Source organism: Sardina pilchardus, chromosome 16 (genome assembly GCF_963854185.1).
Source record: "Sardina pilchardus chromosome 16, fSarPil1.1, whole genome shotgun sequence".
NCBI classification, from domain to species: Eukaryota; Metazoa; Chordata; class Actinopteri; order Clupeiformes; family Clupeidae; genus Sardina; species Sardina pilchardus.
Window position 1 is genome coordinate 19,656,901 of NC_085009.1, and position 15,000 is coordinate 19,671,900.

The 15,000-nt window shown below is 47.1% G+C and overlaps 2 protein-coding genes and 1 pseudogene across 2 annotated transcripts; all 3 read left to right on the forward strand.

Annotated features, from left to right (window-relative positions):
* The first annotated feature begins 2,469 nt into the window (after positions 1-2,469).
* msantd1 (Myb/SANT-like DNA-binding domain containing 1) lies at positions 2,470-6,918 on the forward strand. Its single transcript, XM_062516833.1, has 3 exons — positions 2,470-2,732; positions 3,213-3,497; positions 6,228-6,918. The coding sequence occupies exons 1-3, from the start codon at positions 2,479-2,481 to the stop codon at positions 6,505-6,507; spliced, it is 819 nt and encodes a 272-aa protein (XP_062372817.1). The 5' UTR covers positions 2,470-2,478; the 3' UTR covers positions 6,508-6,918.
* Positions 6,919-9,336: 2,418 nt separating this feature from the next.
* LOC134059585 (regulator of G-protein signaling 12-like) lies at positions 9,337-11,908 on the forward strand. The gene is made up of 2 exons (XM_062516032.1): positions 9,337-11,370; positions 11,876-11,908. Exons 1-2 carry the CDS (start codon positions 9,400-9,402, stop codon positions 11,906-11,908), a joined length of 2,004 nt encoding a protein of 667 aa, XP_062372016.1. The 5' UTR covers positions 9,337-9,399.
* The window catches only part of LOC134060584 (regulator of G-protein signaling 12-like), a 55,050-nt pseudogene continuing 51,307 nt past the window's right edge, over positions 11,258-15,000 (forward strand).

Here is a 15,000-nt window from a genome sequence, read left to right on the forward strand (position 1 = left end):
TAAAAGTGACTAAGATTTCAGGTAATTTTCTCATTTAAAACGTCTCTTCTCAAGTTAGAAAGTGCAATAAGACCAACTGAAAATGAGACCTGCCGTTTTTTTCTAGGCTGATTTGACATGGAACTACACTCTCATCTGGCGTAATAATCAAGGCAACTTGCAAACGTACCATGGGCGCCATGATATCACGCAGCATCTGAAAATAGTCCCCATAGACAACAAGCAGTAGTAGTGCCAGTAGTTTGCAAGTTGCCTTGATTATTTCGCCAGATGAGAGTGTAGTTCCATGTCAGATAAGCACAATATTTTAGGTAGGGCCTAACACAGCATGCATAAGATAGATTCATGTGAATTCATTCTAATGCCAAACAGTGACAGAGACAGGGAAGAGGTGAATGAAACTACAGACCACCCACTATGACTCTTGCTGCACAACATAGGCCTACCTGATATGTTAAAATTAAAACCCATATTGTGTAATTATGAAATAATATGAATGTGACCTGTTATACCAGTTATGGTGGTGTGGCCTGCTCACACCATACATTTTACGCTTTTCTATGTTATTGTTGAGTGTTATACTTGAGTGCAAAGATCGGAGTCAAATTCCTTTTTTGTTACGCAAACCTGGCAAATAAAGCTGATTCTGATTCTGATATATTCTACAGTCAACGGCACACGCTGGTCGGGCAGTGAGAGATTGGTTTGGCTCTACAGCGCTGACTGGTATAGAGGACAGATGGACGGGGGGATATTAACATGCTTCATACCGAGATAGGTTCAACTTGAGAGATAGTGGGTGGGGGAGGTGGGTAGGGGGGCCGTCACACACACACACACACACACACACACACACATGCACAGTGTCATTTCTACAATGTGGGAGGGTAGGAGTGGAGAGGTAGACATGTGGAGAGAAGGAGGGGTGGGGGAGTGGGGTTGTCTCCAACAGCGATAGGGCTTTGGGACGGAAGACCTCTCTCTGTCTGGGAGTGTGTGTGTGTGTGTGTGTGTGTGTGGGGGGGGGGGGGGGGGGGGGGTGTAGCTGGGACCCTCTGGTCTGGGGGAGTCTGGAAACTAACAGACAGACACTGTTCATCCTAAAAGAAAATGATGGCATCCCGTAGCTTACAGTATACGACAGACGGATAGATGGATGGATAGACAGATAGACAGACAGATACATAGATAGATAGATAGATAGATAGATAGATAGATAAACAGACAAGTAAGCACACATGCAGGTCCTGACAAACATAATGATGATCTAGCTTCCTGAATTCCAAACGGGAACACTATAAAAACAATAAAATAATAACTAATATTTGCAAATGATGATATATTTGTTTATTACATGTATGTATTTATTATTAAAAAGATGTATGAACAATAATAAGATAAAACAGAGCCTTTCTTGAATGTCCGACCTCCATCACACAGGCTTCAGGAATTGTTATTGCATAGACAACACTGATTCTGGGTTGTTTAATATAACTATGTTTGAGCTGATGGAGGAGAGACAACATCAAGGCAGAAAGAAATGTGTCTGGCTGCATGGCATGCTATATTATGTATATGAATCTGGCTAAACTTGCTTGCCCATCGAGAGCCTTGTCTGTCTCCAAAAGGAAAGAACTCAAATTGAGAGCTGTGCCTCCCCCCTCCTTTCCCGCTCCAGGCTCCAGTGCTGCTCCCCGGCTTATTCTGCCCCTAAGTTGATTAGCTGTTATAATTCTGGTGAGATCTTCATTTCCCCTCTGTGTGTAGCTACAAAGCTAAAAGCTTTTAAATTTATCAGTGACAGACACGTGGGGCTACAAATAGCTTATTTTGTCGTTGGAAACGGCAAAGTGTGTGTGTGAGTTTTTTTTCTGTGTGTCTGTCTCTCTCTCTCTCTCTCTCCCTCTCATTCTCTCAGCAGCTCCCAAAGGGATCATATTTCAGAGCACTGCTTCCTGGCTTCCCCCCTCCCCCGGCTCTCTCTCCACTGGCCCACTTTATTGACTTTCAGCTAAAAGCTTTTTGTTGGAGTTCGGGAGAGCGTGGGGGAGGGGCGAGCGACTGGCTCAGCCACTCGGAGAGCGGGGGAGGACCCGGTCAGCCCGTTGCCCGGGCAACCTGACATCAGAGTGACGGCACTTCCCGTTTTAAAATCTTTTAGACCGGATCCATCCAGTTGCATGCCCCATTTTGAGGCCTCTTAACTGAGAGCTCAGAGAGTAGAGGCTGAGATCTCTCTGTTACTCTCTCTCTTTCTCTGATGCATGCACACACACACACATACACATAGATATTTCTGTTCCTTTGCAGCAGATTAGATGCAGTGGAAAAGGCTTTCCATAGTAAAGTGCACTTCAGTGTAAAAAGCCACTTTTTTATGTTTAAAGAGAGAGTGAGAGAGAAACAGGGAGAGAGAGAGAGAGAGAGAGAGAGAGTTACAACTAGCAAGTGAGCAGTGTAGCTCTCTTAGGTCACAAAATGGCCTCTGACGACGGCGTGAGCTACATCGTGCCCGGATTTGCCGAGAAGCACCGGCGGGCCAGGAACTGGACCGACTCGGAGATGAAGGCCCTGATCTACGTCTGGGAGGAGTTCTACGGCGCCCTCAAGGGTTCCAAGAGGAACGCCAAGATCTACGAGAAGATGGGCAACCGGCTCTACGAGATCACAGGGGAACACAGGCACCGCGAGGAGATCAAGATGAAGATCACCAACATGTCTTTCCAGTACAGGTAAGGACAAAGAGCACGGAGTCAGCTCTACCTGCAGAGGGCCATGTGGAGTATGCTGACTGCATTTTGGACTGTAAGGGGTCTGTCCATAAGCATCAAGCCACATGTCTGTGTGTTCTTTTGTCAAATGTTGTTGTTATTCTAATTACTTCTAGGTCTCCTATTGCACACGCTTAAATGTTGTTCCTTATTTTTAAGTCACATTGGATAAAAGTGTCAAATAAAATTCATGAAATGCCCTGAGGATGGTGGTTTGACCGAAAGCAAGGCTGGCTATTAAAGCTTGCATAAATTACTGAAGACGTGTGCAGACAATTTATTTTGAGAAGATTCTCAGTTTTTGTTTGTCTGGTTTGTCTTAGACCGCACTCTTCATCGTGAGTGCAGTCTATCTCCTCCAAAATGTAATGTAAATGTAAAATAAATGTAAAATAAATGTAAAATAAATGTAAAATGATGCCAATGCTAATTGTCGCGCAGGAAACTGAAGCACACGACCAACGGCGAAGGCTCGTCAGACTGGCCCTACTACAAGATGATCGAGAGGATCTTAACAAAACCCCCTGCCAGTGGGAAAGCCGAACCGCTAGACCCCCAGCAGGCTGGACCGTCCACTGAGGACCCAGAGGTGTCCGGACCTGTGCCGGGAGCCTCACCTGTGCACGGTTTCATCCCCGAGTACACAGGCTCTTCCGACGAGAAGGACCTCGTCGACGACGACGAGCTGTCTGACAGCTCTGTGAGCTTGCACTCAGCGGATTCCAGGTAAGCGAGGCATCCCAGCGGATGGCATGTTCTTATTAACCTGTGAATCTTCCAGTGCCAAAAGTTTATTCTTAAGTAGTGAATCACCCAATAAGTAGTTCCTATGAGAACAGAGGTCAAAGTAAGGTCAGAAAATGTTTCATTTTGTAATGTCACAGTATTAAATGCAATGTTTTAAACTAGTCCTCTAATGGTCAGATTTGCTGTTACACCTTTTAAATTACACGTTACATCTACTATATGGTAATATTTAAAAGTGAACTGTTCCCACAAACCCTCTATTTCCTTTTCTGTAACTTTAAAACAGTCATAAATAGGCATCATGTACACGGTACAACTTCATTAAAATGTAGTTCTAAGTTCTCAGTGGAAGGTATATATCCTCTGTGACTGACTTAAGCATAATGACCCCATTTAGGACATCACTGACACAAATGAACTGTAAAGTAAACAGAGAGGTCAATAAAAGCAAATCCTTGCCAAAAAGTCTGTAGTTAGGGAATGCTCCGGTCCCGTGAATGTGTATGTTAATGTAGATTAACGTGTATGTAAATGTATACATTCACAGAATAACACATAATTGAGTTGAATAGATGGGCCCCATTAGGCGTGTTTCCTTTACCCTGGCTCTGGGACTTTTTTTGGGGAAGGTACTTTTGACCGGGCCGCGACTGGCCTGGTCCTCTCAGACGTTGTGTCTCCATTACAGTAATGGCCCTGTAGGCTATGGACATCGCGACACCGTCATCAAATCACGTCTGTTTACTCGGTTTGATATAGCTGTCACTTAAGTCATTTCTATACCAACTAAAGAAACGCAAGCACCCACATCATAAGTGTATCTAGATTAACTATATACCAAACATGAAATTTTACCGTGACTAGAGGAGCTGTAAACAGCTTGTTGGCTTAGGTTGCGTGTACAAAACCGCTAACTAACATCACTCATTAGGCTACGGTGCAAAACTTACCTAGCCAGGTCGTTTCAGGCTAAATTAAATGGTTTATTGTGTCCGAAAGTGTTATTGGTATCACACACAAGCAATACCAGCGATCTTATCCACCTAAAATATTTTTCAGTCTTCATACTGTAATAATCTACCAACTGTGAAAATATCAGACCCTATTTCGCCTTAATTTTAAAAAAAAAACGTAATTGCTCGTTTCATTTCATAAATGGACTACAACTACAAGTGACGTGACACCCTTCCACGACGTTACTCGCCTGGTTTGTTTATTAGCCTGTTAGCTAGTTGGTTAGTTAGTAGACAATCACACTTACTGCCAGCTCTTGTGTGAGTAGGAGCACAACACAAGTTATCCCAACATAAAGTTAATTACCACGCGGTTTACATCGCTCTCTGTTATTACAAAAATATGTAAAGCCAGCTTGTAGGCTTAGGTTGCGTGTACGAAACCGCTAGCTAGCTAGCTAGCGAACGTCACTCATTAGGCTACGGTGCAAAAGTTAGCTTGCCAGGTCGGTTAACAGGCTAAATTAAATGGTTTATTGTGTCCGAAAGTGTGTCTTATTGGTATCACACACAAGCAATGAGGTTAGTTTGTAACAACATACACGTTTAACCACAGTCCTTAGCTTCCTAGCTAGCAAACCTTACTAGCCCTTGCCATTAACTTTCTATATGTACTGTGCTAGCTAGCTCAGTTTAGGCAAAGTGTAAAAGTATTACGTGTTGGAAAGTGAGTTTTATTGGCATCACACAAGCAAGGACAACAGCGAAAAGCTCTGTTTTGACTAGGAGACTGGAAGGACTAGAAGAGTTCTTTTGACGAGTAGAGTCAAGTAGATCGTCTTGTGCTTCTCATGTTGTGAAAAAATCGTCTAGCAAATCCTCACTTCAAATTTCGAGGTTGTTTGTCGTGATCTGCTGATGTCACTGCGACAACCAATCTGCGCGAGGTAGCCACTAGTACCGCCCATAGACCTAAAAGCAACTCTACCGGGCCGTTTTTAGTACCTACCCTCCATCAGGTACTCCTTTAGTTCCTGTAAATGGCCCTGAAGACGGCCCTGTCGGACCGGCCCGGTCGGTGGAGACACGCGCACAGGGCGAAGTCCCTGAAAAACGGCCCGATAGTTCCGATAGTGGAAACACGCCTATAGTCAACGACCCGTATTACCTGATCCATTTATCTGAGTCAGTATCGGCTGGTTGTCTGATACCAGTATTGGAACCGTGCATCTCTAACGCAATATCGAGTAATCATCTCTCTCACCTAAAATGTATTATTTATTACACTATATTGATTGACTGATTGCACTAGTCACTTTCCACTACTTCAAGTCTGCTGTTTCTCTGTGTTTAGTCTTGGATGTGGTGTTTGTGTCCTGTTGTTCATGTTGAACCACGCTGAAGTCAATTGTTCATGTTGAACCACACTGAAGACAATTTTCTGACATGTCAGATAATAAAGTTTTTCTGATTCTTTTTTTTTTTAAGTATATATTTTTGGGCTTTTTGCCTTTATTTGTATAGGACAGTGGAGAGAGACAGGAAGCAAGTGGGAGAGAGAGATAGGGTGGGATTGGGAAATGACCGCAGGCCGGACTCGAACCTGGGTCCCCATGGGTACTCGGACCCTGTAGCCTGTTGCGCCACAGCGCCCCCCAAAGTTTTTCTGATTCTGATTCTGATTCTAACCTCACACTCTGCTTCGCCCCGTCCCCCCCCCACCCCACCCCACCCCACCCCACCCCACCCTCTCCAGGAGCCACTCGTTCCCGGCGAAGCGGAGACGCGTGCCGCAGCCGTCGCCCTCTCCCTCGCTGCGCAAGCGGAAGGTGCGCGTGCTGGAGGCCATGCTGGTGGAGCAGCGGAAGACGCGGCGCGCCGTGGAGGAGACGTGCCGCGAGGTGCGCCGCGTGGTGCAGCAGCAGAACCTGCTGCAGGTGCAGAGCCAGCAGCTGCAGGAGCGCATGATGAACCTGCTGGAGAAGATGGTGTGGCCGCGAGAGGCGCAGTCACCGGCCGCGGGCCTGAAGAGCTGATGAGCCGCCGTACCGGGGAGGGGGAGGGGGGGGGGGGGGGACGACAAAGTACGGAGGCCTGGGAGGGACATGTAGAGCGCCCGCACAAGGCATCATTTTGCTGTGTACACATAGCCCTCACGTTGAGAGGGCGCCATACTCGCATCGTTTCAGTGTTCCGCAGCCAAGCCAAAGACTATGGGGACATTTCACTACATAGGCTACATTTGTTCTGCCTAACATTTGTTCCGTCACTTAAGGAACTAAAGGCCTAAATAAGGTCAGACCGTTACATTGGGAAATGTTGTTCCTGGAGAAAGACTGCATAGTATATCTGTGATTTGGAGGAGGGCAGTTCCATGGAACTTCTCATTGTTTCACTAATGTAAAGTTCACTAATGTATGTTAAACCACAATGATATACTGCTCCTGCAATTACATTAGCAAAAAAAAAAAGACGATGTTTCTTTCTGTGGCATGCCAAAGCAAGTTTCTCTTAGATTCTCTCTGTTGACTGAAGGGTAGATTAAGATGCCTTTATTATCCACATAGAATAAATGGCTTAGGTTGTCTCTTACCACATTTTACTTTATCTGTTAACATACTATTTGTTATAAAAAATTATCTTTCTGAAACTCTTAGTGATGAGTCATTTCACTTTGTTTAGGTTGAATATGGATGACTAGAAAGACCAGATACACTTAACGTGCTTCTTTAGACTGAAGGTGACCTTTTTGACATCTTTTGAGAGGTTTAAAGGTTGTCCATAATCCATAAGCCGAGAGAAGAGGATGGGTTTTTTGTAAACAAGCAGATGACAGTCGTTTTCTGGGCAATTATCGCCTATACAGAACAGTTGGTAAATCCACGAAGAGGATTATGTGCCGACTCTGCCGAGTCGTTCGGTGTGAAGGAGAACATTATGTTTAGCATAAACAGACCACCGAACTAATTGCTTTCTCTAGCGTGCCATTACAGTCGTTTTCTGGGCAATTATCGCCTATACAGAACAGTTGGTAACCCCACGAAGAGGATTATGTGCCGAGTCGATCGATGTGAGGGAGAACTGTACATAATGTTAAGCATTAAACAGAATACCGAACTAATTGCTTTCTCTAGCGTGCCATATTATGACCACTGCGCGCGTTTCGCGCGGTCCTTCTTAAAAACCTGTTGGCTATTCAATTGTGCCATGTAGCCTACATAGGCTATATGTGATATGCCTGCTTTGCGCAATTAGGCCTACATACAACACGTGGCTTTTTATTTCCATTGGCTGTTTCAAATAAAGCAACTTTATGGCTACTACCTGACCAACTGACCTTACTTGTTTATCAAGGTACATTTGAGTCGTTACTGTACTATGACCAGACCATGCTGTTCTTCCTTCCGGGTATTAGGATCAGCACTCGGACGGTGAGGTGTTTCATTCGTGATTAGTTTAGGGAACGCACGCACATTCATGCATCGGTAACATTTTTGCAGCGTTTAAATACATTGACTCTTCACAGTGCTACAGTTGTGGCACGCTCGGCTCAGTTGACCAGTATTCCATGTGGCATTTCAGCTCGAGTGCCCGCTACGTCACATGGCATAAGTGTTGACCAATAGCTGTGAGGCGTTGATTTGAACGTTGAAGGTGATGGATGGTTGCTTCAGCAAATGAAAAGTCCCCCTTGGTTTGCAAACGTTGGGGTGCCATAGTTACTAAGAAAGACGCTTTTGTATTCCACCAACAATAGTAAATGGAAGCGGTTGAGCCTCTGGTTGAGCTGACGGCATATGGAATTCATTGCAGCTAGAAGGGAAAGTTCGAAAAAAAAGTGAGTATTTGCGATAATAATTGTAAAGCATTTGATATGAGTTTTGCATTGTATGTCTATGCATAGCCTACTGTGAGTATGTGAATTTAATTTAAATCTGAAAACAAATCTTAGAAGAACATACTCGAACAACTAAATTGACAGCTTGAGAATCATTCTAAAATGATTTTAAAAAGCTCTACAGAAGACGTTTGACCAAAGAAATACATGGTAGATGAGGGCAATTATTCAGTCCGAGATTAAAACTTTTGTAGCCTACAGTTTTTTTAAAATGTGTACAGTTGTTGACAGGCGTCATAAAACCCTGTCTTTTGAACACACGTCACTGGGCATGTTTTGCCTAACACCAGCAATTCAAGAGTTTTTGACGACAACTGTCTGATTATTGTATGACTTAATACTTTTGAGATTTACTGACCATATACTAAGCATTCAAATGTTTTGAATGTGTTTTTTTAAGGAAAAGGGCTTTTCCTCCAGGGGCAATAATCTTTGTTTTTATTGCTCAGGTTGTTTCCTCCCCTTTTTCCACGGGTATGTCAGGGACTACTTTTGGAACAATAATTTCCTTCTCTGAAAAAGTTATTATTTATGCTATGCATTTGCAATATCAATAAGGCTTAGCAAGCAGGCAAATGCCTTGACCCATTAGTGAATAATCAAAGAACCATGAAGAACCATGAACTAATGAATGATCAAAGATTGAATAAATGTGTGAAATTCAAACTTATTTGTAATGTTAAATCAATTTTAACTGATATATTCGGAGTCCTGATAATGAAATGTTCTTCAATGCTCTCCCCATCACAGGAGTGCACTTTTGTCCAGTCTGTGTGTCTACAGCATGGCTGGCCAACATCTTTACCACCGCTGATCCCCTCTAAGCCCCTAAAGCACAGCACTCGCTCACACACACACACACACACACACACACACACACACACACACGCACACCACTGTCTCCGTCCTATCCTCTCCAAGACACCCAACCACCCAGTCCTCACACACACTCCCACCCACACACACACACACCTACCTACACACACTCCGGGCTAACTTTTACCAGTTCACCCCAACTTCAATTCCGGAGATGAGGGTCCCGGGCCAGGCCGCGATGACCCGCGGCGGATGGCTGGACCCGTGTGGGCAGACGGGTGTGAAGCGGGTGGAGATGGCGCGGGGCCGGGCCGGCTACGGCTTCACGCTGGTGGGCCAGCGGCCGTGCCTGCTGAGCGGCATCGTGCGCGGGAGCCCCGCCGAGGTGATCGGACTGCGGCCCGGCGACCGCGTGCTCAGCGTCAACGGCACGGACGTGACGGACGCGCCGCACGAGACCGTGGTCAAGCTCATCGGCTCGTTCGCCGGCAACCTCAGACTCGTCGTGGACGACGGCGGCGGAGAAGAAGAAGAAGAAGAAGGTGGATGTTGGGAGGGAGCCGGGGCGGTGCCCCTGCCGTCCCCCTTACTGGCCGACGCCTGGTCCAGCGACGAGGAGCTGGTCGTCCAGAGCGCTGACCGGCGGGGGCTGTGGCTAAAGCCGAACAACGCCAGCGAGATCGTCAAGGTGCCCGCTCACCAGCCTTGCCACCCTTTCAAAGTGCCAAAGAACAACCTGACCAAAGAGAGGCCGGTTTCGGAGCCCGACTTGTCCTACTTCGCCCGCTGGGGGCTGGTGAAGAGCAACCCGGACCTGCTGTCCGACTTCGAGACGGCCGCGCTCACCAGCAGCGACTCGGTGCTGGCCGAGTCGATCCAGAGCCTGGACAATCTCTCGCTGGACAGCCACACGCTGAACGTGGCCATGGTGGTGGGGTACATCAACACCTCGCCGCTGGACATGGCGGCCGCGTCGTCGGCCTCGTCGGCGGCGGCGGCGAGGGGCGAGGTGGTGGACGAGGAAGAGGAGCGGCTCCGCTGCGTCCACCGCTGCATCACGCAGGTGAGCGTGGAGCAGAGCACGCACTCGGTGGTGATGATGCACGTGCTGTGCGACGGCGTGCAGCTGTGCGACGACGCCGGCGCCACCCTGGCGTCCTACCCGGCCGAGCGGCTGGTGCTGGGCGCCCTGTGCCCGGAGGACCCGCGCTTCTTCGGCCTCGTCACCATCGACAGCTCCGACGGCCCGCCGCCGCGGACGCTCTGCCACGTCTTCTTCGTCGACCCGGAGCTGTACCGCCACGAGGCGCACGACAGCATCCGGGCGCACTTCGGGTTCCAGTGCACCGCCGACCCGGACTCGGACGCGTCGTCCGGCTGCCTCGAGTTCCCGCAGAGCCCGACCGGCGTGCTGCAGTTCGTGTCGGTGCTGTACCGCGACATGGGCGACTTCGTGGAGCGCCTGCGCGCCCGCGCCGAGCGGGACGGCGAAGACGACCAGCCCATCAGCACGCGCCACAGCGGGAGCGGCGACAGCGGGATCGGCAACGTGTCTCCGGAGGAGACCCGAGGAGGCGGCGGCCACAACGCCCTCCTGTCGGAGCGCTGGAGCCTCTCCATGGGCCACATTCCGGAGCACGTGCCGGAACACGTCTGGGGCGACCTCCGACCCCTCACGCCGAGACACAAGCTGAAACAGCACCACAACAACGCCTTCCCGGGTCGCGCCCGGCGATGTCTCCTCACTGACCCGCTCTCAGGCCCTCCCGCCGCCTTGCCCGACCCGGTCCGGGTGCCTCCTGTCGGGCACGACAAGACCTCGCCCAGGCCTCCACCTCCTCCATACCCACAGGACAAAGCCAAAACCTGCCACACCTTCATCACCCCAGCCGTGCCCAACCGGAGGGGCAGCCAGCGATGGCCCAGCGTGTCGATACGGGCGCGCTGGCAACGCTCGCGTCCTGGCGACGGAGCTGAGTCTGCCACCGCCACCGCCGCTCGTCCTCCGGCGTCCAAAAGCCGGACCCTGCCCGCGGGCGTGAGTCAGATCCCCGCGAACAGATTCGGCGACCCAAACCCAGATGGACTCCCGCCCCGGGCTGTCACCTTGTACAACGAACCTGTCAAAAAGCTCTTCGGCTGGAACCAGCACAATGGGCACAGGAACAAAGACGACAGAGAGAAGGTCAGTATGTTTAAACATGGCAGCTCTCTGATCTCTCTCTGTGAAGTGTTTGTAAATGTTAAATATGTTTAGGGTAGGCCTGAAATCTTCTGTCATTGATTTTGTTGTCTTATGCACATTTCTTTGATGTCAGGAGAGAAGTGATTACCACATAGGCTAATGCTTAGCACATGTGTAATAGGTCTATGCATTATTTGTAACAAAGAGCCTTGTAAGGTTACATTTTTTTAATCATGGCCACAATCTCAAAATGAATGTGTTGAAAACAACACATCTCTGTGTCCAGATAGGAACAAAGCACAGTTTGTGTTGTTTCCAATTCATTGCTTTTGTTATTTGTTACACAGTGTGTGTTGATAATAGTAATAACTTTTGTTGGTTGTTTGACACATCTGTGTGTCCAGATAAGGACAACATATTCACTTTAAAAGTTTACTAGAACCTCTTTTACAAAAAGTTCTTAAGACTTGCATTAGGCATTTTCAGGATTTTCTGTCCTTTGTAGCTGACAGATTTGGGGATCATCGTCTGGTATTGAGTCTCACACCTTCCATCCCCAGACGAAACAGCTGAACAGATGGTTCACCGTGCTCCGTAGTCTCCGCAAATCTGGTGCAGTTCCCCTGCAGTCACAGCAGAGGGCAGCGTCGCACAGCACAGAGCTCAAAAGCAGCACAGTGGAATTACCCTGGTCTTTAAAACATGACAACTGCAGCAGGCTTTTCTTGCTTTATTTGGTCTGTGCTACGTAGCCTAGCAACCTGTGGACAAGCTTCTAATTATGGTGGTGCGGGGTGGCGGAGCAGGGGAGGGAGACGACGAGAGACGAGGAGCTTGTAGATTCTGTCTCGACAACCGAGCTAACGTGTTGATCTGCCATTTTTTTGCCTTTTAAGGGAGTTTTTCTCCTCTTTGACTTGAAAAGAAGCTTTTTTATTGTAGACTACTGCTGAAGGCATAAGCTTAGTCAAAGCCTTGTTTCTTTCTTTGTTCAAGAGAAGATTTAGTAATGTGTTGTGGCTCGGTGTTTGTGAGGCTCATGTACAGTGCAGTGTTTGCAGTCACTGTATGCAGTCTGTTATTTAGATGTTAGTTAGATGCCAGCCAGATTGGGAGGAAAATGGTCTTCATGGCAGCCTCTGGGAATAGGCACGTTCATTTAATAAGATTTGGAAGGGGGCGGTGTAGAGGACAGCAGGCTTTTATATGTGTCTCCTCTCGTTTTATCTCAATACAAAAGCGATTATAGCTTATATCACGAGCCAGGAAAAGGTCTATCTCCGTCTGTGGAAAAGGACAAGACTCTAGGACAGGAAGCAATGAAAATGACAGGGTTGTGCCCGTGTGATACAACTATAATTACCAACAGTACTTTTATCCTCGTTCAAACACTAAGCGTGCTGTCTGTTTCTTTCCTGTAAGAAAAAAAGGATGTTTGACGTTGACGAAGGAGTCGTTCATTGAACAAAATGTAGCTTTTGTCTCATTGTGAAATCTCCTCAGATTGTCTTCACTGATTGATTGATCTTGAAGTTTACTTTGCACGATTGTGTATTTTCTTGCGGAGTTCTAGAAGCGTATTCTACGCAGAATCCACTCTAGAATGTTAACATCAGAACCCTGAGCAGACAGAATGTGCCTGAGCTGCCTGTGTTGATTAGATCTTAGAATGGAGTGGTGATGGGCCAGACAGACGTGGGCGAGAGAAAGGGTAGATAGATGGATAAAGGGAGGGAGGGAGGGAGGGAGGGATGGATGGATGGATGGATGGGGTCACAGGAGTGACGCAGAGGCGGTGGAGTGGCTTGGCTCGGTTCGGTTCGGCTGCCGGGGTCTCGGTGGAGATGGAACGTGGCTGACCCCTGCCACTATCCACCGCTGACCCCTTCTGCCGTCGATCAAATTAGCTCGCGCTGATTCATTTAGTGACGGCAGCTGATGATGCATCTGTATCCACGCACACACACACACACACACACACACACACACACACACACACACACACACACAGAGGGAGACACACACATAGATATGAGACATCCACCCACGCACAGATTATACACAGAGAGAGAGAGTGAGAGAGAGAGAGAGAGAAGCACACAAAGAACTAACTCATCCTAACTCATCCTTTTTTAACACATTCAAAACCTTCACTCATACACACATGCACATACAAAAAATAAATTTGCATTCATGCATTATCGCTGCACTTCCTTTCAGATCTCTCTCTCTCTCTCTCTCTCTCACAGGTCTGTTCAATTCTTTCTCAATTTTCTATGTTGCTGTTGCATGACTAATGTATATTATATAGAATTAGATTTTGTGAGGGTGTTTGAGAAGTAGCTTTAGGAAATGTTCGAACACCCTTCCCTTTTATCCCCTCTTTCCCTCCTCTTCTTTCTTTCTCTCCTCTTTCTTCCCTCCTCTCTTTCTTTCTCTCCTCTCTTCTCTTCTTTCTCTTTCCCTCCTCTCTTTCTTTTCCTCCTTCCCTTTCTTTCTCCCTTCTTTTTTTCAGGCTCAAAGGTCTTTGGGGAGTTTAGTTTGACACATTGACCCTGAGAGCCAGATGTTTCTTTTCTCATTCAGTCTGCTCTGTTGTCAAGTGCAATAAAATGCACACAACTCTGATATCCCGTTGGCATGACCAGTGGCAAAGCAAAAGCAAGCAGACGACTTCTGTGCCTCGGCATCAGTTTCCTTCTTGCTGCTTTACTGGCATAAAATAGTAACTTAATAAAAAAAATATTTGAATCGCGAAACAATAATAAAACAGTATTACCCTTAATTTCCTGACTATTAACCAAGGTTTACACACTGATTTTGCTAAATGTCTTAAGCTACGCATAAAGCATTGTCCTGCAGTTTATACACAGTGCAGCCAATACAAAATACATTTTTGTATAGTGCATGTTCGTATAATAGAGTCGCCCTTTATCGTGGCAACACTTTCAAATCCAAATGTTTAACTGGTTGTGTGCTGTGTGCACCTCGTTTAACCCTATCCACATTCAAACCCGATTGTTTACATTCCAGCTTGTCCGTTAATGTAAGACCACGGTGATCATTAGCCAACAAGGTAATTAGGGGAGCACTGAGGCAGACTGCTGGAATGTAAACAGAGTAGTCTAACCTGATTCTCGATGAGGGGAAAAAAGAAAACAGTGCATCTGTCGGAAACGTGACTTGATATGAAGGCTGTATTGTCGTTATTGACTGCAAAATGTTTGTTGATTTTTTAAGGGCTGCTCATACCAAGAACGAAAATATTGTTCTACCTAATATGAGTGACGACATCCACACATGAACTACTGTATATCTATAACGACATGAAGAACATTATCGTTGGGGTTAACTTTCAGATCGATTTTGAGAACGATAAAAAGCTTCACACTTCTTCTTCTTTTCTCTCACAGGGTTCAAGGTTCTGGGCTATCAGTAGGGGGCGCTCTTCCATGCGGCGCCCGCCCACCCAGAACAAGCGCTTGAGTCTGGCGCGCTCACTAGACGACCTGGAGGTAAGGAGCTCTTAGCTGTTACATTATTGCCCCACTCAATACTGCTCGCTGTCTTGGGTCTTCCGTTCCATCTCCCCCCCCCTTGTTTTTGGATTAAAATATCAGGAACCCATAC